Source organism: Somniosus microcephalus, chromosome 7 (genome assembly GCF_052327205.1).
Source record: "Somniosus microcephalus isolate GS21.2 chromosome 7, FLI_Smic_1.0, whole genome shotgun sequence".
Classification (NCBI taxonomy): Eukaryota; Metazoa; Chordata; class Chondrichthyes; order Squaliformes; family Somniosidae; genus Somniosus; species Somniosus microcephalus.
Window position 1 is genome coordinate 233,557,442 of NC_140993.1, and position 25,003 is coordinate 233,582,444.

Below are 25,003 nucleotides of genomic sequence, written 5' to 3' on the forward strand. Positions count from 1 at the left end.
GGTGTCGCCCAGTCGCTCCAGTCTACCTTAGATAACACGCCTGCATTCTCCAGATTCTCCAGCTCTGCCTCGACGGCTGGGCGAATTGCATACGGTACCGGTCTTGCTTTGAAAAACTTGGGAATTGCATTCTCTTCTATTTTTATCAAGGCGGTTACGCCTTTAAGAGTGCCCAGTTCTTGTTGAAATATCTCTTTAGCGTTAGCCAAGATTTTTGACAATCGTCCAGGTGTGACATCGTCATCCTTTTTACCAGCCAGTCAGTGCCTGAATAGAGTCCCAGTCTAAACTTATCTTTCTGATCCATTCATGTCCCAATAACGGTGGTCCACCATCTTGCAGTATGTACAGATACAATTTCGGTATTTCCTTGCCGTTGTATTCGACAGGCACCCCTAATTTTCCTTCTGGGGTATACTTTCTGCCCCGTATAGGTCTTCAAGACAATGGATGTGTCTTTCAAGTGTATGTGTGAGAATAGCTGCTCACAGTCTCGTCAAGTCATGACGGTCAGGGCTGATCCTGTATCCAATTCCATTTTGACTTGGGACCCTGCTATCATGAGGGTGACCCAAATGGTTCGGTGATCCTCTTTTGTGATTACGTTGTGTAGTTTGAGACAGCTTAGTCTCTTGTTCCCGGATTCACTGTCGCTCTTCTGGTCTTCGGAACTACTGTCCGTCATCTTTTGTACTTTCCTGTACTGTTCCTTCGTAGTCTTTTTGTTGTCGTTAGTCTTCTTGCCGGACCTGCAAACTCATGCAATGTGTCCCATCTTTCCGCATTGCCTGCATGTTTTGTCCTTGGACCAGCAGTCCTTCTGATCATGGGTTGTTCTGCCGCAGCGATAACATTTTTCAAATCCCCGTGTCATTTCATGGGTGCCGTATTCCTATGGCTTTTGCTGTATTTCTGCAGCTCCCCTTGCTGCTGCTTCGTACGATACTGCCACGCTGAAAGCCTTATCTAGCTTCAGCTCTTTCTCTGAGAGTAACCTCTTCTGGGTTCCTTCACTCAGGAGTCCACAGACAAAATTTGTCCCGTAGGGTATCTGCCAGTCCTGCTCCGAACTGGCAGTGCTTTGATAGCTTGCGTAGTTCCGTAAGGTAATCAGCATTGCTCTCATCTTTATGCTGATTTCTCCTGTGGAATTTAAATCTTTCTACTATCAGCAGCGGTGTAGGATTTAGGTGTTCCTGTAGGATATCAACAATTTCGTTGAAACTCTTCTCCATCAGTTTGACTGGAGTGATCAGGTTCCGCAATAGGCCGTACGTTCTTGCGCCCATTAAGTTTAGTAGTACCGATGCCTTTTTCTCATCGGCTACTTCGTTTGCCTTGCAATATACTTCGACTCTTTCCACATACGTGGTCCAGTCTTCTATTGCATTATTGAAGGCAGTGATATTGCCAGTCTTCGGCATCTTGGAGATCTAAGATGGCGCCTCCCGCGCTTTGCCTTCTTCCCCGATTGAACAAAATGGCGCCTCCCGCGCTTTGCCTTCTTCCCCGCTGGATTAAGATGGCGCCTCCCGCGCTGTCTTTTCCGCTGCTGCCAACGCTGTTGCTGGCATTTTTATGCCTTGATGGCGACGCCCTATGGTCTTCACGCACTTCCCCCCGTGCTGCTGCCAACGCCGCTCTCCGCAGTCCCCGTGGCAAACTGCAGCTCCTCGCGGCTTTCTGCGCTTCTAATTTCTTTTATTTTAATTACTGGTCCCGTCGTCAGAGCAGACCCTATGGGACACTTTCCTCCCTCTTCTCGGGTCTGTACACTGCCCGGCTTCGTAGCACCGACCGCGCCCTGTGTGCTCCACCCTCTCTCTCTCCTCTTCCCGACAACGCTGCTCGGCCCCGTTGAAAGCCACCCGATCGAGCTCTAGCCCGCCGCAGCCCAGGAAGGATCAGTGTACTACCTGCCACCAGCCCGATTAGCTGGAACACCATAGACTGGATAACCAAGCCCAGCTCTCGACAGCCTCTCCTGCAAACCTTCGCATTCGACGAATCAGAGGGCGGTTGCCCACGGTCGACACCCGTTTCTTCTGTTTTTTTTTCTTTTTGGATTTCTTCCTTCTGGCCTCGACCTCTAACAACTTCGCTACAGGGATGGATCCCCGTGAGGTGGTGCAGAACTGTAGGTAAGTTCGGATCTGTTTGTCGCCAATGTAACGTCCATGTGTAATTGAGACACGGACTGCAGAAGTTGGTTATAACAGGTGTTTACTGAATGGAGACAAAACTGGAACTACTATACAAAGTTACTACACAGGCTTATATACAGGGGTGGTCACTACTGGTACTGCAGTATACAGGGGCTGCAGAATATAGTTCCTTCTTCAAGGTACATACACTACAGAATTCTCTGTCACTTCCATCAGAATTTGTTTTGTCAGAAGTGCACATTCCAAATGCCCGATACAAAGTTACGGTGCATTTTTGTTCAGATCTCAGTAGTTCTTTAGATAGCTAAGAAAATTGCGAGATCAACAAGAGTATTGGGTGCATCTTCTACATTAGTACGGACACCTTCCCGTGATATGCGGTTTTCCACTTCTGGATTTGTAAAATTATTGCGAGCAACTTGTAAGCTGGTGGAATACCCCAGACTACGTTGAAGGCGCTATATAAATGCAAGTTGTTGTTCAAGCTGCATTTACTGCAGCAGTGTCTTTTGAATATTCCTGCTTCAATACCTGGCTTCTATTGGCAACTTTAGGGTCACCTTATTGACTTCTTATTTTTCTGGCACCATTGCTAACCGACTTACTGGCAATTTGTTTAGTGACTGCTTCTCACATTCTTACATGGTTCTCTATTTGTCGTCCTCGTTTCACACTGCCTTAACAAATTTTAGTCGAATTTCCTACATGCCCCCCAGACAAACAACTTTCAACATCTGTTGCCAAGGCTCACACACAAAGAATGGGCACTTGGACAAGGTACTGCAGACACGTGTACAACTGTAGCCCAGGGTGAGTCATTGCCAACAGAAAAGAAAATAAGAAATCTCTATAATCAGAAATACCAAAAAAAAGTTCATAGGATCAATTAACCCTTAGAAATTCTTCTAACACATCTCGTTGCATGTTGTTACTGAGATATAGTTTTAACCTGTTACACTTCAGTCAGGATTCCTATGAACGACAGATATAGAACAAAAGACTTTCATCTATATAGTGCCTTCCTGACTTTGGGACTTGTCATCACTGTTGTAATGCAGGAAACGCGACAGCCAAACAGCAATGAAATAAACAACTAGATAATCTGTTTTTTAAGGTGTTGATTGAGGGATAATTGTTGGCCAGGACACCGGGAGAGCTCACCTGCTCTTCTTTCAATAGTGCCATGGGATCTTTTACGTCCACCTGAGAGCACCAGTTTGACATCTCATCTGAAAGACGACACCTCTGACCGTGCAGCACTCCTTCAGTACTGCACTGGGAATGTCAGCCTAGATTATGTGCTCAAGTCCCTGGAGTGGGACTTATACAAGGAACGTGTCTGACCAGGAAGTGCAAACGCACATCCTTCTGACTCCGAGGCGAGAGTGCTCCCACTGAGCCAAGATTATTTTGTCAGCCATCAATGGGCACAGCTTTCTACCACAGTTCATTTAAATCATTCATTCAGCAATTTAACCTAAACTGAAAACAGAAGGACAAAAATCTATGTCTGAATTGCGTTGCGAGTTCAATAAATCCACCAGAACTTTAAAAATGGTGATACCTGTAATGTGTATATACCTTTAAGGGGGGAACTACTTTTTACAGCTCATGTATACTGTAGTACCGGCAGTGACCACACCTGTATATAGCACCGAGTAGTAATCTGTACAGTCAGTTCCACTGTGAGCCACGTTGAGTAAACACCTGTTGTACCGTTTCTCCTGCAGTCTGTGTCTTATTATACCCAGACACAACAATACCCTTCTTATCACAGCCTCTGAGTTTGAATCTTAAGGATATAATTGATTTTGTATCCAAAAATCACAATTCAAGCAAATACTTTATTAAGAAAGTAAACATGATAGTGACACCTGGGCTTCTCATGCAGTTTTGTTTAGGGTGACTTTACTTGAACCTCTCAACTGGCATTGAACTGTATCCGTTGTTTCCTATGTTCTTTACTTCAGAGCAGATATAAATATTCCATCAACCACTCTCAAATTAAGTTGATTTAAGCCCAAGACAAGTATCGCGTGCCTTCTTTTCTTCAATCTCAATATATATCATCACTTCTACCGTGCCTTCAGCTGCCTAGGCCCAAAGCTCTGGAATTCGCTCCCAAAACCTCTCCGCCTCTCTTTTCTCCTTTAAGACGCTCCTTAAAACCTACCTCTCTGACCAAGCTTCTGGACACCTTTCTTAATTTCTCCTTATATGGCTTGGTGTCAAATTTTTTCTATTAATGCTCCTGTGAAGCGCCTTGGGTGTAGTGGTTTTTACTACGTTAAAGGCGCTACATCAATCCAAGTTGTTGTTGTTGTAGAAAAGTATCGTTCAAGTCAGAAAAAGACATCTCTTAAGATCTTCAAGAAATATGGATTTGTAATTACAATTATAAAATGACACATCACTTTCATTACAAGTCCTGCCATATCGCGACCTGAAATCAATAAAAGAGTGCATGAGGAGAACACAATGGAAACCTGCTCAGAATGATTATTTGCCCACAAACATACAAACAAACACATTTTTTAATTAATTATCAAAGTGTAAGAGGAGACTCCTGGCACAGTTAAAGTGAAACCACAGTATTTGCCAGTCGAGAAGTTATATCAGCAGTTGAATGTTTATATACATTAAATATTGACAACACTTGTAACAGTTATTATTAAACCTAGTCAGTCCTGAAAAAAGAAAACTTGGGGGAAAACTTGGGTTGATTTGCGCCTCCCGTTAGCTCCCCCGGGGGGGGGGGGGGGGTGGTTGACGGGGCACAAATCCCCTAGCGCCCGGGCGCGGCACCACTAACACATCCCGCGAAGTTCAGCGGGAGGTTAGCACCAGCAGTAGCGCCCCGCGGCACTGCGCCACCAGCGATGATATCATCACTGTGCGCAGCACCCCGTTTGCACACTTCACTTGCGCCCTCTGACCTATCGCCGGACGATATGTGCGACAAGATCAGGGGGCGTTTTTGCAGCCACGGCGGCGGTCGTAAAAGGGGCAGGTATCAGGCGGCCATTTTTTTTGTCCGACTGCCAGCACCTGCCCCCTTCCCCTTTTTCCTTGGGGTGCCGGCCGCGATCTATGCCGGGCTGTTTTTCCTGCACCTCGCTCCCCGGTGGTCTAGCAGGGCCCCAGTGCGTGCAGTGCTAGGCCCCTCCCCTTTAATCAGGGGAGGAGGCCTGCAATGACGCGGCGCTACATGCCGACGCGTGTGGCGTTATTGCACATAGTGCCACGATCTTCAGTTGTAGCACCTCAAAAAGGACGTGGAGCGCTTCCAGTAGCACTCCACCGCCTGCCTGGGGTGCTACAACTGAATTTCAGGTGGAGGGGCGCTATTTTTTTGGGGCGACACCCAATTTTCCCCCCCTTATCTCTAGAAGAAAGGGTTTCACATTTCTATGAACTGTGAAAAATACATGTCACTTCATTAGCTCTGACTGCGCTGCAGGTCATCTCCCCTATACTTACTGCTCAGTTTCCAACACTCCCCTTGTAATGCGCCTTGGGAAGTTATGTTGTGTGGAAAGCCCTATATAAATATATAAAGAAACTGCTGTTGGAGTAGAAGCGAGCAGCGATCGAGGCCAGGAGAAGGAAGTAAAAAATTGAACATCCTGATGAATAAATACGGCGCACCTTTTGAAGTGTCAAATTAATGTATACAGTCCAACTGTTAGTGTAAAATAATTAATAGAAAAAGATACTTCTTTGTTTTGTGATGCTACAAGTCTAATGGCAGTAAAATGTCACGAGTATGACTTTGAGACTGGAGTTCTCCTGCGCCAAAGGGTCAATTACTAAAGGTGAGTTCTCAGTCGTGGGTAGAGGTGAGGTGATAAATCTTTTTTTGAGTCAGGTAATTCAAATACTGTATTGCTAGTCCACAAAAAGGATCTTCAGCCAAAGACTGACTGTCCTTGTGGAAATTTCTACTGGTGGAGCAGACACTATAATTACTAACAATCAAGGTGAACAATAGTCCAATTGCCCGTTAGTACCTACACTGCTGGAGAAAGCTTTCAAATTGTAGAACTCTGTCATGCTTCGGGATATTCTGACCAGTTTTCAACAGAAAGGGTTTGGAAAGAGAGTTACTTTTACATGTTGGGTTTTTAAAGCGAGGTGTATTCACACAAATTTATATGAAAATATAAAGCACCTAGACCAGCAGTATCAAACTCATTTTATATGGTGGACCATATCCAACATCCTGGCACTTGGCATGGGCCACATTCAGCAAGAAAGTTATTTGGATACGGTAGGGTAGAAATTGGTTTGCGTTACACCCGGTTTTTGGATGTAAAACGGGTGCAATGTATGCCAATTTCTGGACGCAAGGTTCCTGCACCTAACCGGAGTCCTCACTGTTTTTAGGCGTACCTGGTGGCTGCCTGAAATCTGCGGTGGATCAATTTAAATATGCAAAGAAGGTTCCAGCGCCTGTTTCAAGACCCTTCTGCAAAATGCGTGAAAGGTTAGGTGGAGTATGCGTCGGGCAAGCTCCGAGGAGTTTTTCCAGTTCTACAGTGGCATAAATAGCGGTTTTAAAGGGATCGCTGCAGGCCGCTGAAGAAACAGTCGGGAAAGAGTGCCTCTCCCAGCTCCAGGGAACTTCTGCACCCCCTATATTTTTCTCCGCCCACCTCCCAGGACCTACAGGTGGTGTAGCAGGCCTAAATCTGTTCTAGGTGTGTCACTAGAGTCAACAGCTCTCATTTGTGGTAACACTGGGGAAGTATTTTCCTTCTTGCAGGCATCATTGGAGCGTATGACAGCTTCACTGGCATCTGCAGCGTTTCAGCTGGGGGCGGTGGGGGGGGGGGTGCGGGGGAGGGATGTTGGCCAGGTCTGAGGGTAAAGCTGTGGCTGGGCCCCAGGAGTGCGAACAGGTGGTGAGATGCATGCTTGGGGTGGAGGGAATAGGTGGAATATAGGTAGAAAAGGCAGCAAAGAAGAAAACTAATGCAAAGTAGATACAATGGCTGCCTTGTGTGGTTTTGAAACATTGAGTCATTGGACGTGATTGGTCTATGCTAGCCATGTGATATTAGTCATGAGGTCAACACAAACAAGTGAGTGAATGTTATCGGAACTCTACAATCTTACATCTTTGCATTCTAAAAGACACCGAAAGCGTTTAATAGTTTAGAGAAACAGATATGCTTGATCTCTCCGAGATATCTACTACCTTTACACCTTTCATTCTTAATGGTCTTCAATTGGACAGTAGTGTGTTATTTGGAGTAGCACTGGGTGACCATTCCATTTCTCTGGCAAGCTTTAAGTATCATTGCATTCTACTCTAGCCCAATGAAAAATAGACAAAAGGAAAAAAAAAAAATCATTCTCCAATTGTACAAAATAACTGCTAGATCAGTCACCCCAACACTCATGGCACTCAAATGTCCGCCTCTTACATGAGAAGGAAAAACTCAAGGAAGCAGTTTTGTTTTAAAAAAATGCATATGCCCTTCTCTATCTTTGCTTGTTTTCCCATGTACCATCTACAGCCAAAAGGACAAACGCATAACTTGCTCCCAGGACTTGGCCAATATTGCTCTGAAAATGGACTTGGTGAGCAAAATGTGGGCACGGATAATTCTCCCGTTGATTTTCCCTGCCCTCCCACTGAGAGCACCCAGTGTCCCTTTAGTAACAGCATATTCGGGGTCATGGGCCTGGAAAAGCTTGCCACCACGCCGTAGAACAGAATGACAGCACTCCAACCAGCTGCAACACTTGAGAATGCAGTCTACCTTCAGTATAAAACGGAGATAAAAGGCCTCTGTGGCATGTAGGGTGCTGAGATACAATTAGGTCTTCTTTCATTACAAGCACTCAGCCAATGAAAACAAATGTTAATGCATTACAAAATCACATTTCAAACACCACGTAAATAAAAGGTTATTTCTATAATCTAACAACAATGCAGCTTATTTTCAGTTGCTGTGTTGAATTCACCCTCAATGCTCAAAGTTGTACACCAGATACTTTCATGTTGACATGAATTATGGTATTAACAAAGTACATGAGAATAAATGGAAAATAGGTCGATAGGGTTTTTCAAGTATGACCCCATTAGGGCAAAATCATTTAATTTGCCGCTCGCTGGAATGGGCTGGATTTAATATGGCTGTGGTCTCTTTTATAGGGCGAAATCTGCTAAACAGGGATTTATTTTTCATTCAGGATGAAAGAGCAAATCTCCATTTCACATTTTAGCATCCCTAAATCAAAGCACAAAAGGTCGCTGGTTTCTAGACCTCCACATGCAAGATTTGCTCTAAAAAAAATTTTACCATTTAATTCTAAATCATTGTTCTGTCAAAGCCATATCAAACATTAGCTGGCATCAAGTATGAGCCCTTATAGGCGCCTTCTTCACCAATGGATTTAAGATTCATGCTATGTTTGCAACAGAACAATCATTTTACAAAAGATTTTGTGAATAACTTGTATCAAAACATTCTTTCCATAAGTCCTTGCAGTGCTGTAAGGAGGAGAAGCGGACATTGTCTAAATGAATACTCCAAGGAGAGTTTGCAAGAATTGTATTTGTCAGCCTCTTCCTATGTACTGACAGATGATACAATGCCAAATTGTATCCTACGGTATGTGTAAGTTATTTGATGTCTTAATATTCTTGTCCCTAATATGCGTGCTGATTTTCCTACTAATTAACCTAACAGCCTTTACAGGTTTCAATCCTGCTTACCACAGTGCAGAGACCGATGTCCAGTAAAAGGTTGGACCAAAACTTGCTGGAAAAATAACAGCGTGTTAATGACGCATGTCATTATTAATGATGATCAAATCGGCCAGCAGATTCAGGTGAATAAGAGATACCCTGTCAGCTGTGAATCTCTAGAACTTGCTGGTCGATTTACACCGCTCCACCGTTTGTTTTACACAAATGCCATCTCGCCCTCAGCCTCCCTGTTATTTTTAAGAATTTGCTGGATTTGCACGTTAATTGCCCATTAAACGTGCCGCAGAAAGTTAGGGCTGGTAATTAAGAGCGTAAGTACCCTTTTATCGATGTGATAATTGTTAATGCAATGCCAATCAACCTCTTTGGCCTAGAAAGGGAACAATTTAAACTGTTCAATCTCATTCCTGCATATAGTCAATTCTTCTTCAAGATTTAAAATATTTTAAATGTTTAATTTTTAATTTTTTCTTACTCATCCTTTCTATCTCTTTTTTTCTCTCTTTCTTAATCCAATCTTTCTTTCCCTCTGTTTCTCTTCCTGTACCTGATTTGACTCTAAGTTACCCTATTTCCTTCTCTGTCGTGCCTCCGGTTCTTTCTCAATCCTTAAATCTCTTTGGTTAAGGAGCTAGACTGTTGGTCCCAGCATTCACAAAAGGTCCCAGATGCCCTGCTGCCCTCGCCACGCCATTATTCAGCTCGCACTTCCCACAAAAAATTTTTGAGCTGAAGGCTGCAGGATAAAGTCTAACTTATGGCATAACGCCAGGAGATGCCCTGCTCCAGCAAGATCCGGCCCATTATTTCAATAGTATACTGTCCTCCCACGGGGTTTGCCATTTTAGACTTCCCATCTCAACTTGTTTCAACCTCCGCTATGTTCAATCCTTACTTCCAAAAGAATTTGAGATAAAAGTAATGAAAACCACAGCTCTGTGAAAAACCAATCAAAAAGCATCCACGCTGTTGTTGAAAATCTGGCACTTTAAGTGGTTACATTGGGAAAAACAAACAAGCAGAGATGTCCAAGAGATGGAAATGAAGACAAATTTATCAGGGAACAAAATAGGCATTTTGACTGATGAAGTGATGCAGAATGAGAAAAAGCTGTTCAGGAGTAACAAGCCAATCTCCTGTGGCCAAAAGTAAAAGTCTATGCAGAAAAGCACCAAGGTCCCCTACAACACTCACTGCAATCTAAAAACTTTTATACTTTACCCCCTCTGTGGCCTCCTGCCTGCAGTTTTATGCTCCCGCCCGCTGGCCAGGCGGTGCATCTGGCTGGGTTTGGGCAGGACTCCTATGAAAGCCATTAAAATTGGCCAGCCCTCCACAACTCCGAGCTCACGCGCACAGTATCCGCGTCCACTGCCCCGCCACCTGCCCCCATAAAATCAGGGTCACGATGTCTGAACTTCCAGAATACCTGTGGTAAATTGTTAGTATTGATTTCTGTGAACCATTGCCATCTGATGACTAACCACGCATGACCACAGATGATTACTCAAAAGGTTTCCAGAAGATGAACCAGTGATCATGCAAACAGTAGTTTCTCTTCAGTAGTCACAGCTTAAGCTGTGCAACTATTGATAAACAAGAACACCAGTAGCCATAGGACCAACATTAACCATGCACAGTCTCAAATGTACTCTCAGCCTTCAAATTCTAAAGCTCTGTAAACATGAGCATATGGAGACCTAGGTGGTACAGTGGATCAGACACAACAACAACTTGCATTTATATAGTGCCTTTAACCTAGCAAAAATGGTCCAAAGCGATTCACAGGAGCGTTACCAGACAAAATTTGACAGTGCATCACATAGAGATATTAGAAAAGGTGACCAAAAGCTTGGTCAAAGACCTGGGTTTTAAGGAGCGACTTAAAGGAGGAGATAGGTAGAGAGGCAGAGAGGTTTTAGGAGGGAATTCCAGAGTTTAGGGCCTAGGCAGCTGAAGGCACGGCCACCAATGGTGAAGCAATGAAAATCAAGGATGCGCAGGAGGCCAGAGTTGGAGAGAGGATAGATCTCAGAGGGCTGTAGGGCTGGATGAGGTTACAGAGATAGGGAGGGATGAGGCAATGGAGCGAGTTGAACACAAAGATGAGAATTTTAAAATTGAGGCGTTGCCGAACCCGGGAGTCAATCTCGGTCAGCGTGAATGAGGCGATGGGTGAACGGAACATGGTGGACACTGACCTTTTGCTTTTGGGACCTAGACTGAAATCCAATCCAGACTGATGTAAATCTCCTCTGCCTGCTGGTTGGAAGGGTCCGATGTGAAATGAGATTGGGCAATCTCAATCCTTCTACTGTACAAAACTGTCCCTAACAAGTATTCTCATGGGACAGCTGATGTGAAAAATTGTCACATTGGTGCACAGTGGGTTGCTCTTCTGAGACTGGCGTTGAGGCTTGTTGTTGGGCAGAGTAGAAAGAGATTTGCTCGGCATTTGGTTGTGCAATACCTGACATGGGATAGTTTGACGCTGGCACTGAAATCAAAACACATACACTTATAGGAGCGAGCATCCCTCATCTTAACGAGCACCATTTTTTTTTTTTTTAAGAACATAAGTTCAAGCACTGCCAATATAACGGATCACAACATCTACTTAAAACCATCTTGTGCACAAGTCCCTTCATAAAAACACCAGGAAGTGCCGGATATTCATGACTCATGTCCTAAAACTGAGTCACGTCAGAGGTATTGGTGAATTAAGTATTAAACAAATAAAAACCCCTCCAAACTTCAGCGGGTTCCACATGCCTAACTGGATTCAATTCTGCTCCTTTCCACCTGATGTAATGACAGTGCCTTTGCCTCTAACTCTCACATAGTTATACAGGCCACAAGGTCAAAGCACAGCCAACACCTCTCAGTCCACTCAGATACTCCCAAACCTCTCCCACACTCCTATTATCAACTGTGCTGCCTCCTTGCAGCCACGAAGCCGCTTGTGACAAGACTGCAACAGATGTATATGGCCACTTTACCACTGCATGGAGAACCAGTGCGTACCACACAGCATATAACATTAAATACCAAAACACAGTTACAATTCGGGCTAACACCCCGATACTCTTTGCTCATGCTCACCACAAAAATAAGCTTCCACGGGCAGATCGATCAACCAGCATTAGATCTTATGTATCAAATAAGTACGATAGAGTGCTGTAGTGTGAGCATTGGATCCTTATACTGTTTGGGCCTGCATTGGAAATAGCATGGTCTACTTATCCTGATCTCGCAGACAGTGGGAGAAACAACAAGCTGACAGGCTCGATGCTTGCCCCACTCACCAGGAACAAATTAATATAGGGGGGTCCTTCAACAGATGTGAAGACCCTCAATAATATATTTAAGCGGCCAGACACCTGTTTCAGGCACGTAACAAAATGGTCCCCAGTGGGATCGACTCCTGTGTAGATTGGACGTCGGCCATCCCACTGCTAAATGGGTATTTTTTGTACCCGTTTCACACTCAGAAAAATGGAACAACGCATACCAATTTCTACCCCATTGAGTCCTGGGTGAAATTCAGTATTTAGAACTATTTCTCCTTTTGGTTCTGTAGATCACATTTTAGTTATAACAGCGAAAGAAGTTAAAACTGCTCCCAATCACTACAGACCGCAGATTTCTTGGGGCTGAAATTGGTCTTGGGCGGTAGTCAAGGGAAAGCAAAATCAGGTGGGTGTAAAACAGGCTGCTGATTCGCTATCGCTCGTTTTTCTCTACAGCCCAGGACCCATTTAACTCCCTTAACCTCCAACTATCACGTAACCCCGCCCCCTTAGTCAGGACACATGCTCATCATCATAACATAAGTAGTAGGAGCAGGAGTAGACCATACGGCCCCTCGGGCCTGCTCCACCATTCAATAGGATCATGGCTGATCCGAACCTAGACTCACGTCCACTTCCCTGCCCGCTCCCCGTAACCCCTAATTCCCTTATCAGCTAGGAAACTGTCTATCTCCGTTTTAAATTTATTTAATGTCGCAGCTTCCACAGCTCTCCGAGGGAGCAAATTCCATAAATTTACTACCCTCTGAGTGAAGAAGTTTCTCCTCATCTCAGTTTTGAAACGGCAGCCCCTTATTCTAAGATTATGCCCCCTAGTTCTAGTCTCACCCATCAGTGGAAACATCCTCCCCGCATCCACCCGATCAAGCCCCCTCACAATCTTATATGTTTCGATAAGATCACCTCTCATTCTTCTGAATTCCAATGAGTAGAGGCCCAACCTACTCAACCTTTCCTTATAAGTCAACCCCCTCATCTCCGGAATCAACCGAGTGAACCTTCTCTGAACTGCCTCGAGAGCAAGTATATATTTTCTTAAATATGGAAACCAAAACTGCATGCAGTATTCCAGGTGTGGCCTCACCAGTACCCTGTATAACTGAAGCAAGACTTCCCTGCTTTTATACTCCATCCCCCTTGAAATAAAAGCCAAGATTCCATTGGCCTTCCTGATCACCTGCTGTACCTGCATACTAACCTTCTGTGTTTCATGCACCAGGACCCCCAGATCCCTTTGTACTGTAGCACTTTGCAGTTTCTTTCCATTTAGATAATAACTTGCTCTTTGATTTTTTTCTGCCAAAGTGTATAACCTCACATTTCCAACATTATATTCCATCTGCCAAATTTCTGCCCACTCACTTAGCCTGTCTATGTCCTTTTGCAGGTTTTTTATGTCCTCCTCACTCACTGCTTTCCCTCCCATCTTTGTATCGTCGGCAAACTTGGATACATTGCACTTGGTCCCCTCCTCCAAATCGTTAATATAGATTGTAAAGAGTTGGGGTCCCAGCACTGACCCCTGCGGAACACCACTAGTTACTGATTGCCAACCCGAGAATGAACCCGAGAATGAACCATTTATCCCCACTCTCTGTTTTCTGTTAGATAGCCAATCTTCCACCCATGCCAGTATATTACCACCAATCCCGTGATTTTTTTATCTTGTGCAGTAATCTTTTGTGTGGCACCTTGTCAAATGCCTTTTGGAAGTCCAAATACACCACATCCACTGGTTCCCCTTTATCCACCCTGTTTGTTACGTCCTCAAAGAATTGGAGCAAATTTGTCAAACATGACTTCCCCTTCATAAAACCATGCTGACTCTGTCCGATTAAATTATGTTTATCCAAATGTCCTGTTACTGCTCCTTAATAAGGGACTCCAACATTTTACCAACCACAGATGTTAGGCTAACTGGTCTATAGTTTCCAGCCTTTTGTCTACCTCCCTTTTTAAATAAGGGCGTTACATTAGCAGTTTTCCAATCTGCTGGGACCTTTCCTGAATCCAGGGAGTTTTGGAAAATTACCACCAATGCATCCGCAATCCCTACCGCTACTTCTCTCAAGACCCTAGGATGTAAGCCATCAGGTCCAGGTGATTTATCCGCCTTAAGTCCCATTATCTTACCGAGTACCATCTCCTTAGTGATTTTAATCGTGTTTAGCTCCTCCCCCCCCCCATAGCCCCCTGTTTGTCCAGTGTTGGGATATTTTTAGTGTCCTCTACTGTAAAGACTGATACAAAATATTTGTTCAGCGTATTTGCCATCTCCATGTTCCCCACTACTAATTTCCCGGTCTCATCCTCTAAGGGACCAACATTCACTTTAGCCACCCTTTTTCTTTTTATATAACTGTAGAAACTCTTGCTATCTGTTTTTATATTTTTTGCTAGTTTACTTTCATAATCTATCTTCCCTTTCTTAATTAATCTTTTAATTATTCTTTGCTGGCTTTTAAATGCTTCCCAATCTTCTATCCTCCCACTAGATTTGGCTACTTTATATGCCCTTGTTTTCAGTCGGATACTGTCCTTCATTACTTTACTTAGTCACGGATGGCTGTCTTTTCTTTTACATCCCTTTTTCCTCAGTGGAATATATTTTTCTTGAAAGTTGTGAAATATCTCCTTGAATGTACACCACTGCTCATGTACCATCTTACACCTTAATCTATTTTCCCAGTCCACTTTAGTCAACTCTGCTCTCATACCTTCATAGTCTCCTTTATTTAAGCTTAGTACGCTGGTTTGAGATCCAACTCTCACCCTCCAACTGAATTTGGAATTCAACCATGTTATGGTCACTCATTCCAAGGGGATCCTTTACTAGGACATTTTTTATTAATCCTGTCTCATTACACAGGGCCAGATCTAAGATTGCCTGCCCCCTGGTTGGGGCAGGACCCCGAAAGAGTAAGTGAGCAGCAACTAATGGACCGCAAAGTAGGTCAGAAAGAAATCTCGCTGAAGAGATTAGAGAAACTAACTGAGACACCGACAAAAGCACCCTTGAATGGACTTACAATGATCTGTCAGGACAATTAGAGCCAATCCAGGATAAGAACATGAACTTGTTCTGTACAAAAATGCTTTTCTGCCTCATTGTTGTTTTTATATATACGACTTGCAGATGAATTAAATGGAATTGAAATGATTGTAAACCATTCACATGACTGATTTAATGAGCTTATTAAAATGGTGCCAAGAAGGATAACTTGGAAAAGCTGGAACATTAGATGCCCTTGTAGAGTTACAAATCTTTGAGGCAAAAACAATTGCCAGAAGTGTTCACCATTTTTCTTTGTCCTTTTAAAGTGGTCTCCTTTCCATCTAAAGTCAATAAAAGGAAATGATTTGACTTTATACTCAATGGTTTGTAAGTAATGCATTGCTTCGAAGACTAACTAGCATGAATTCTGCTACCAATCAGCCAGGAGTGTCAGTTTTCCTTAGTGAGTTTCCTGTTATTGCCTCAGGCTATGAATACCAACAGCACAGTGATAAGAATGTTAACTTCACCATTGAGAGGTCAGAGGTTCAAGTCCAACAATCTAGCTGTTACTTTAAAAATCCTCTCAGCGCATACTGGAAGATTATCAATTCTCAACTCGGCAACCAGAAGGAGGATTTCATGACTTCATGACTTCTACATCGACTCCCAACAAATCTGGAGTGACACTGGCAAGGTTCTAGGTTATGCCACACCTTGAAGTGTACGTCAATATGGTGGGAACTATGGAGTTGGGAAAGGATAGGTAGTTAATAACAATTTTGTAAGTGAAAATGAGCTTCATAATTGTAGTCTCGTACTTACATGGTCTATTTAATGTGCAAATGTTTTTGTGGAATTAAGGAACCACAGTCATTTTAATTCATTTCAACACCCCCTCCCCCATGGACTTGTTTTAAAGTAAAAATTTAAAGGCCCTGTTAAACTGGGACTTGTGGCAATAACTGTGGTGTAAACAGGTAGCATCTGTGGACAGGCCATTCTATTTCCAGAGAAAGTCCTTAGACATCTGTCACAATATTACCCAAGGGGGCTTCTGAGAACATACTTTATTAGGAATGCATTTGTGGACCTGCAGTACTGTGTTAATTGCAGATTAACAGGGAGAGAAATGTAAGAGACCAGATCTGACCTCTGTTCGAGAAAGGTCCTTCAGAAAGTGTCCAAGCACAGCAATTACTACGATACTCACTTTGTGCCATTCTTATCATGAGTTTGGTGTTATTGTGGTAGCTGAATTTGCTTGGAATTGAACTGTTCGAATTTGCTAATCATTACTGCCCCTTAGGATCATAGGATGTCTCCTTACCTTCTGATTGGCTGGAATAGCTCAACAACGTAGCAAAGGCTTCTTGCATTATTGGGTAACTGGCTCTTCTAGTTGCTGTCTGGACATCTAAGCAAACATTACAACCCCAAAAATTATCGGCCAGCGCTAAACTAGAGTAAGAGTCAGGTAAGTGTATCCTGGGTCGGTGGGGTCAACTGAAGCCATTTCTATGTTGCTTATACACATTATTACAGAAAAAAACCCAGCAGTGGGCACATACCTTTTGTGTCTTGCTGAAGTAAGGACAAGGTAAATAAAGGACAATAGAGAAGATCAAGCCTGTCAATCTCACAGCATTGATGCTCAATTTGGCAAGACAACAAAGTTCATTATCGCTGTTCAAAGTAGACATAAAATAACATGACATTTATTTCATTTCTGTACATGCTTGTTCCTTGCAATAGTGCACTATTCAAGCAGGCTATACCACACTGCAGCTAGCTGCGTATGATATTGTACAACAGTTGCAAAAAAAATCAATGTTTCTTCCACTGACAACAATTTGTTTTTTATATAGCGCTTTGACTGTAGAAAAAATGGCACAAGGTGCTTACTAAGTACAACCGACACCTTGCACCCTCTTCAGGGAATGCTCGAGAACCATGCATTCGGGCTGCCGGCAACACAAGTTGCCTGGAGATTAGCAAGGACGACCAGCTCTCCAACTTTCCCTCCCTCCCTGTGGGGAAGCACCTGGCATCCTCTTGGCACACCTCTGCATTGGCACTGCTGAAACTGCAGACTGTGCAGGAGGGCGCAGCCAGAATGCCCATCCTAATATTCGGTGGCGTAGTGAATCGGAATCGTTATCAGCGATACATTTTGAAAATATTGAGAAAAATATCCTGTAATTTGATAATCACTGACGACGGAACTATTAATGTTGCAATATTGTTGCCATAATAGAGTAACATAATTTTTTAAGCAAACAGAAACAAGAGCGATGCTCTTCCTTCCCCTGCCTTCAATGAAGTCAGGCTGAGGGAACATTGGGCAAAATTCCCGACAGAAGCCTCTCGCCCCACCCCATCATTCTATATGTAGCAGCAGAAGAGATATGTTGGCTCACGATCCCTTTTGTCACTATATCTGTCCGCTAGATAGAGTGGAAGGAAGGCAGGCAGCACTGACCCTCACACTACCTGACTGTTGACAAACTGCAGAGACCGGCTGATTTAGTTGGGGTCCGTGGCTGCAGTTTGAGAGTCTAACCAACTCCTGGACAGGACAGAGGGAGGCAGGATTAGGATTAGGAGTGCACCAAGGCAACTATTAAAGAAAATACTTTTTTTTTTATAAACAGAAAAGCCTCTCAGGAGGGATTAGTGCATATTGGCCTTACGTTTCAAACAATGCCCCAAATACAATGAAGGTTGCATTCAACAGTGAATGAACAAGAGTGGACTCTGAAAAGAATAGCCCCATTCTGTCAAATGAAAGGTTGGCTGTAAGAGAGTTGGTCTCCTCAGAGTTCAGAATGAATAAACACCACTGTACAGTATTAGACAAACAAGGACATGCTTGGTAATCTGTGACCGGGGTCATGGAACATTTGCTTTCGATGCTCCATCACTGGTCACCTATTTTTTTTTTTAAAAACGGTTCTATCCTCTCATCTATTTTACTCTTCGCTTCTGAAAGCATGGCTCCTAACTGGGTTACAGTTCTGTGGGTGCCAGAGGCCCCCAATACCTCACCCAAGTGGCCATTATTCACACGGGAGTCTTGGCAGTGATTGTTATCAGGTTCTTTGACTGTGGAAGGCATGGGCCTCAAGCCCGAATCCTGTCCTTGCCTGACATTCACTCGCACACTACCAGCAACAGTCGCTGGGTAGTGATTAGGAGTGCGGAGCCCGCTTGATGTATCTACGCCATCACCCAGGGGCAGTGAGGCCAATGATAGCACACCTACCACTGTCCCAGCTGAAGGCAGCTAGTTCAGCACAGACTGGGTCTGAGGCTGGACCTTCTTGGTCTATTTGATTCATCTACTCACTGGATAAACTCACGAAGCCTCCCCCTACCCCAATAAAGAAAGAACAGTATAATATAAGCATCTTTTCTAACGATACATATGAATGAATTCCATCAAACTGATTTGTTTAATGAATAGAAATCAATCAAAATAAAGGACCCCAGAGAAAGGAATTTAATCAAGAAAGCAAACAGCAGCTGAGGCAATGTCAAAAATTTGTGTTAGTGAGTAGACTAATCTCAATATTGTGGTCATCACTGATGTACACCTCGGGCTGGATTTTACCAGCCCTGAGGAGGCGTGTCTAGAGGCGGGACTGCTGGGAAAATCAAAAAAATGGGAGCGCGTCCCAAACCCGCCTCCAATCAATCTTCCCGGGGGTTCGGGTCCCTGATTTGCACAGGGACCCGACTCCTAGCAGCAGGAAGAGGATTATAGCCACTTAACTGCCTGTTAACTACCTGTTAACAGGCAGTTTAAGAGGCTTTTTCCAATTTTTTGACTGCTGCTGCAGGCTTCCCGACGTCGGGGACCCCGCCAGGGTAAGTGAGGCGTGCTGTGGATCTGCTGTTATGTTGGTGTTTGGATGACAGCTGCAGAAGTGGTGTGAAGGATGCACTGGGACACTGGTTAGTATCAGAGGTAAGGAAATGTTGTGAAAGTCATTTTTGATTTGGTTATATGTTTCTGCAGGTGACAAGCTGTGAAGTGTTTGTGTAGCCTCATCTCATCGGGAGAAGTGACAGGTAGCTTCTGCAATCTCAGCTGCAGCTGCCATCCGTTTTATCCTAAGGAGAGTGTAATTGGAGAGCCTTGGTGCAAGAGCACACCTCTGGACAGTGATCGTCAGTGTTTGGCAGCAACTCAATGCTGTCAAACACTGTCAAATTATCTGTCAAACAAGTGTGGTGCATATGCCTTTAAGAAAACCGGCTGATGAAGCATCCTCAACTGACGTCATCTGACACCGGCTTTCCCTTAATTGGCCGGCAAGTCCGCAGGGTGGGCTTAACAAGGCCAATCAGGGCAAAATAGTGCCTGTTCATCAGACGTCACTGGGGGCGGGACTAGAACATGAAAACCAGCAGTCCCGCCTCGAACTCGGCCTTGAAGGCAAGATTCTGCCCTTAAAATCAATGGAAATAAAAATCAGGAGAAATGTAAAATGGGCTGCTGATTCACTGTCACCCATTTTGCAGAAAATCAAAATGATCCCTTCCTGAAGTATGTTAAATGGTTACTTTGAATGGCCACAAGGCAGCAGGGTGCCCTTTACATGCGCCAGCTTTCACCAAGAAGTGTTCCTTCACTCACATCAGCACACAAGAAGCCTCCCATGTCCCATAGCTGCCTGCTACATGATGTGGCATCACACCAGTTATGGGCTGGATGCAGACCCTTGGGTATTACTGGGTGCCATAGTAACAATTGCTATTTCTAATTCATGTAGTCTCTTTGAAGAAGACAGCCCATAATAACAGACAGTGATAGTGACAGCCCACAAGCCTGCAGCCTCACACCCCATATGAGGAAGAACCTCTAGAAATCCTGGGAGCCAGCTTTTTTTAGGATGCCGCCAGTGTTTAAGCACTTGAAAAGGTTGTAGAAGGCTCAAAGTCTGCTGCCATTTTGGATGGCAACATTCCGATAGGCAGCAGGTAACAAAACTCGTATCATAGTCCCATTATAGCGCTGCTTCTTCTACTTCTCACAGGGTGACAGTATCCCTTTAAAAATGCAATACTGTATATATAATTCTGTTTATAAATGTGGAAATCAAAGAAAGGTGCTAACTAAAACCAGTATGCTCATTATTAAATCTAGTTACATATGAACATAAGAATCAGGAGCAGGAATAGGCCATACGGCCCCTCGAGCCTGCTCCGCCATTCAATAAGATCATGGTTGAACTTCGACCTCAACTCCACTTGCCCGCTCTTATCCCTTGATTTCCCTAGAGTCCAAAAATCTATCGATGTCAGCCTTGAATATACTCAACAAATTAAAACAATTGTATTTTATAACACACTGGCTGAAGGTTGCAGAGTTTGTCTGTAGCAGGTATTCATACAATTTTAACACTTTCAGAAGCACAAACCTCTAAATAAGTTTAAACAAAATGTTCTTATATGTAGGCCTGAATGACATTTACGTAACCAATCAACACAAATAAGAATTATTAGTATCCAGACAAGATGGTGTTGGCCAAGGTCTGAGAAAGAATTGACCATATCTGTTTATAACCTTGCCTCCACAGCAAGCTTCTTCCTACGCAATTCTTAGGAAATGCCAGTGATGTTTCACCATCATCCTTCTCATTTCAGATGCTTGTACCCAGATCTGCATCTCCTCCTTTCAGGACAAAGCTTCAAACCACTGCGAGCACAGATTTTAACAACACTTTCCTCTCAGCAATTGCCTGCAGATTGAAACCTTGCACATGTCACAAGTCATTGACCTGCACGGCAAAACACGGCCCCAAAGTCGCTATAAGCTAGGTAAACAAAGCATGGGCAAGGTTCCGTGGAGCATCATAGCACAGTGTTCACAAATCTTTCTAACAGATTGGAAACATATTCATCAAGCTGCAGTTCCACAGTTATCAGGAAAATAGGGACACGCGAATGAACCTTTTTGGGAAAGCATACACTTCCTAGTACGATCCATCATGAAGAATATTCAGAACACGACGCTATTCAAGCCCAGGTATTAGTTATACCATCAACCTGCGGTCTGGCCACCAATTGTGAGAGCGAAGGGCAGAGGTAACTGGTATGGGAGTGCAGACGTCCTTCATGAAATCGAGTCTATTCTAGGAACTTGACTATTTTCATATAGATGTAGCTGGGAAAGACTCTTTGTAAAAATAAATGGTTAGGCAGGCTTCTTTAAACTGCAACCTCTGATCAACCCTTGATACACCTTTAGATGCCTGTTAATGCTACAAGTTCCTGTAGCCGCTGTACTCAAAATCTATGTACCGTCGCCCCTCTACTGCAATGCTCCGATACAACACACAAGTGCTTCTAGCTGTCCTGCTGCACTCACATTCACATACAATAATCCTTCGACTGTGACACTCTGTTACAACACATTGCTTATGGTCTTTGCGCCGATAAAACACAGTAGCTCAATGCGACACATTTTGTACGGCAGCATATAACTAGGTCCACTGAACAACATCTGATGGAAGCAAAGTGCTGAAAAGAAAAAGCATAAAAGCGCAAATCCTAGGCGCGGCACCATTAGATAAAATAATTCCTGCATGTTTAGTTATAAACAACTTTGTCGTCAGTTCCAATTTATTGCAGATATGACATGATTTCACAGTGCAAGCATTATCCGAAAGCAGGAGAGGAATTGTGTGACAAAATGTGATCAACATTATCAATAATCCGGTTCAATTTTTTAAAATGCAACAATATATAAATACTAAGTAAGGATGTTGAATCACAGCTGCCCTTCTGTCGAAACAGCCATCACACTGGCTGCAAGCTGGTACAATCCGAAAGCACAACTGGCGTGGAATTTCCATGGGTTAAAAAAAATCTGTACATTTATTGTCATCTTTAACTTTGCTTTTCTATACAGCACCTCAAGTCTAAGAACATCATTTCTGGACCGGACAATCCATATCACAATTCCCCAGCTTCAGAAACTCCGCACTATCAGTGGGAAACGCATTGACAGTGTATAACAGATGAGAAATCACACTGATTAATGCAAAGTTCTATTTGACCCGCTGTTTTTTAACTGAACACAACCTTATAGTTCATTTTTATTAATATACAGTTTTAGTTACAGTTTCTCTCACTGTTCTGTTAGAAGCCCATCCTGTCTAGGTGCACGCCCAGCTTGACTGTATCCCTGGTACCAATTAAGATTTTGGTTTATCCAGCTGTTAACAAGCACATTTCACGCTGTCATTGAATTTCTACTCACCCCCAGCTTTCTGCTGCGGATTTTCACATATCCCTGCTTCACTATATCATTAAAATTTGAAGCCATGGCTGGTGTCGGTTTTCCACTGCTAAGCAAGTCCCTTTCAGCTGGCAGCTCTTTTTTCCGAGCGGCTCCACGTTTCAGCCCTGGAGTGTATGCTAAAGCTTCTCCTTCTCTTGTCTGTTCAGCCAGCACCAAGGCTCATTCCATCTAAACGGGGAGATGGAGCATGTCACCTGATTTATTCAGCAGAACTCTGCTTCCTGGATCACACCATCCCCAGCTGTCAAAGGGGGTTTGCTTAAGAACCCTCTATGCTTACCTAAATGTACCAAACTGGTATAAATCCTGGACTGTGCACAGACTGGCGAATAAAAGGGAGAGAAAATGAACATTTGAATCTCAACTTTTGCAAGAAACAGTATATGATGTTTCTGTTAAAAATTGTTACCAAAAATATGTGCTGCATTCCTCAATATAGGATTTAGACAGCACTACAGATCTGATATATGCTGCATTATTTATTACTGGTTCCAAGCTCACCATGAAAGCCAGTGTGCTTTTAGTAAAATTTAATCCAAAATGAACTATAGCAGCAGTGCTGTTTCCAGTGACTCATAATGTGCCATCCGCTATTTAAAAGCAGCATTTTAAATTGTCATTTTCTGTATACCGGGAAACCTTAAAAGATGATTTCAAAGTTTTTTTTAAAAACAATAATCAAGTATAAAACTATAAAGCACAAACAATTAAACAGTAAAACTCGCCACCGAAAGCAAGAAAGGCTTGCATTTATATAGCGCCTTTCACGACCTCAGGATGTCACAAAGCACTTTACATAGTCCTATTATAGCGCTGCTTCTTCCACCTCTCACAGGGTGACAGTATCCCTTGGGAATTCACTGTTGTAATGTAGGTAATGTGGCACCCAATTTATGCAGAGCAATGTGGCAGCTGTGGCTCAGTGGGTAGCACCCTCTCAGTGGGTAGCACCCTCGCCTCTGATGCCAGGAGGTTGTGAGTTCAAGCCCCATTCCAGAGACCTGAGTGCAAAAATTGTGGCAGCATGGTGGCATAGTGGTTAGCACTGTTGCCTCACAGCGCCAGGGACCCGGGTTTGAATCCGGCCTCGGGTGGCTGTCTGTGTGGAGTTTGCACATTCTCCCCGTGTTTGCGTGGGTTTCCTCCGGGTGCTCCGGTTTCCTCCCACAGTCCAAAGATGTGCGGGTTAGGTTGATTGGCTATGATAAAAATTGACCCTTAGTGTTAGGGGGATTAAATACGTGGGGTTACGGGGATAGGGTGGGATATGTGTTGGTGTAGGGGTTACGGGGATCGGGTGGGATATGTGTCGGTGCAGGCTCGATGGGCTGAAATGGCCTCTATCTGCATTGTGGGGTTTCTGTGATTCTGTGAATTCTAGGCTGAGACTCCAGTGCAGTGCTGAGGGGTTCCTTCTCTGAGGAAGGATGTTCTTGCCATGGAGGGAGTGCAGCGAAGATTCACCAGGCTGATACCTCGGATGGCAGGAATGACTTATGAGGAGAGATTAGGTCGATTGGGCTTATACTCGCTGGAGTTTAGAAGAATAAAAGGGGATCTCATTGAAACTTATAAAATTTAGACAGACTAGATGCAGGAAGGATGTCCCTGATGGCGGGGGAGTCTAAGAACCAGGGATCACAGTCTAAGGATAAGGGGTAAGCCATTTAGGACAGAAATAAGGAGGGATTTCTTCACCCAGAGAGTGGTGAACCTGTGGAATTCTCTACCACAGAAGGCAGTTGAGGCCAATTCATTAAATATATTCAAGAAGGAGATAGATATATTTCTTAAGGCTAAAGGGATCAAGAGATATGGGGAGAAGGCAGGGACAGGGTACTGAGTTTGGATGATCAGCCATGATCTCATTGAATGGCGGAGCAGGCTCGAGGGGCCGAATGGCCTATTCCTTCTTCTATGTTTCTATGAGGGGTTGCTGCACTGTTGGAGGTGCCGTCTTTCGGATTAGATGTTAAATCTGCTCTCTCAGGTGGACGTAAAAGATCCCACGGCACTATCTTGAAGAAGAGCCGGAGAGTTCTCCCCAGTGTTTATCCCTCAACCAACATCATTAAAAATCAGATTATCTGGTCATTATCACATTGTTGTTTGTGGGAGCTTGCTGTGTGCAAATTGGCTGCTGCATTTCCTACATTACAACAGTGACTCCACTTCAAAAAGTAAAGCGCTTTGGGACGTCCGGTGGTCGTGAAAACGCTATATAAATGCAAATCTTTCTTTCTTTCAATGTGGTAATGGCCAGATAATCTGTTTTAGCGATGTTGGTTGAGGAATAAATGTTGGCCAGGAGAAGTCCCCTGCTCTTCACTGCTTTTTTTTTCCACTGGTAAAATAGTTCTCATTTAATTTATTTGTTAATAATCAATATATTGGAAAATAAGCCTAGCAACATTGGAACATCCAAGCAACAAGAAAAACAATATTCTTTTGTCTAAGGTGCCAAGGATAGCAAATGCGTACTACAGATTATTCTATGTA

At 43.7% G+C, this 25,003-nt stretch overlaps 1 protein-coding gene across 1 annotated transcript in view; it reads right to left on the minus strand.

Moving 5' to 3' along the window:
* dok6 (docking protein 6) overlaps positions 1-22,741 on the minus strand; it is a 759,619-nt gene extending 736,878 nt beyond the window's left edge. Inside the window, exon 1 of the mRNA XM_085993440.1 lies at positions 22,463-22,741. Coding sequence (XP_085849566.1) covers positions 22,463-22,528 — 66 coding nt within the window. The 5' untranslated portion in view covers positions 22,529-22,741. The remainder of the gene's footprint in view (positions 1-22,462) is intronic.
* Between the last annotated feature and the right edge of the window lie 2,262 nt (positions 22,742-25,003).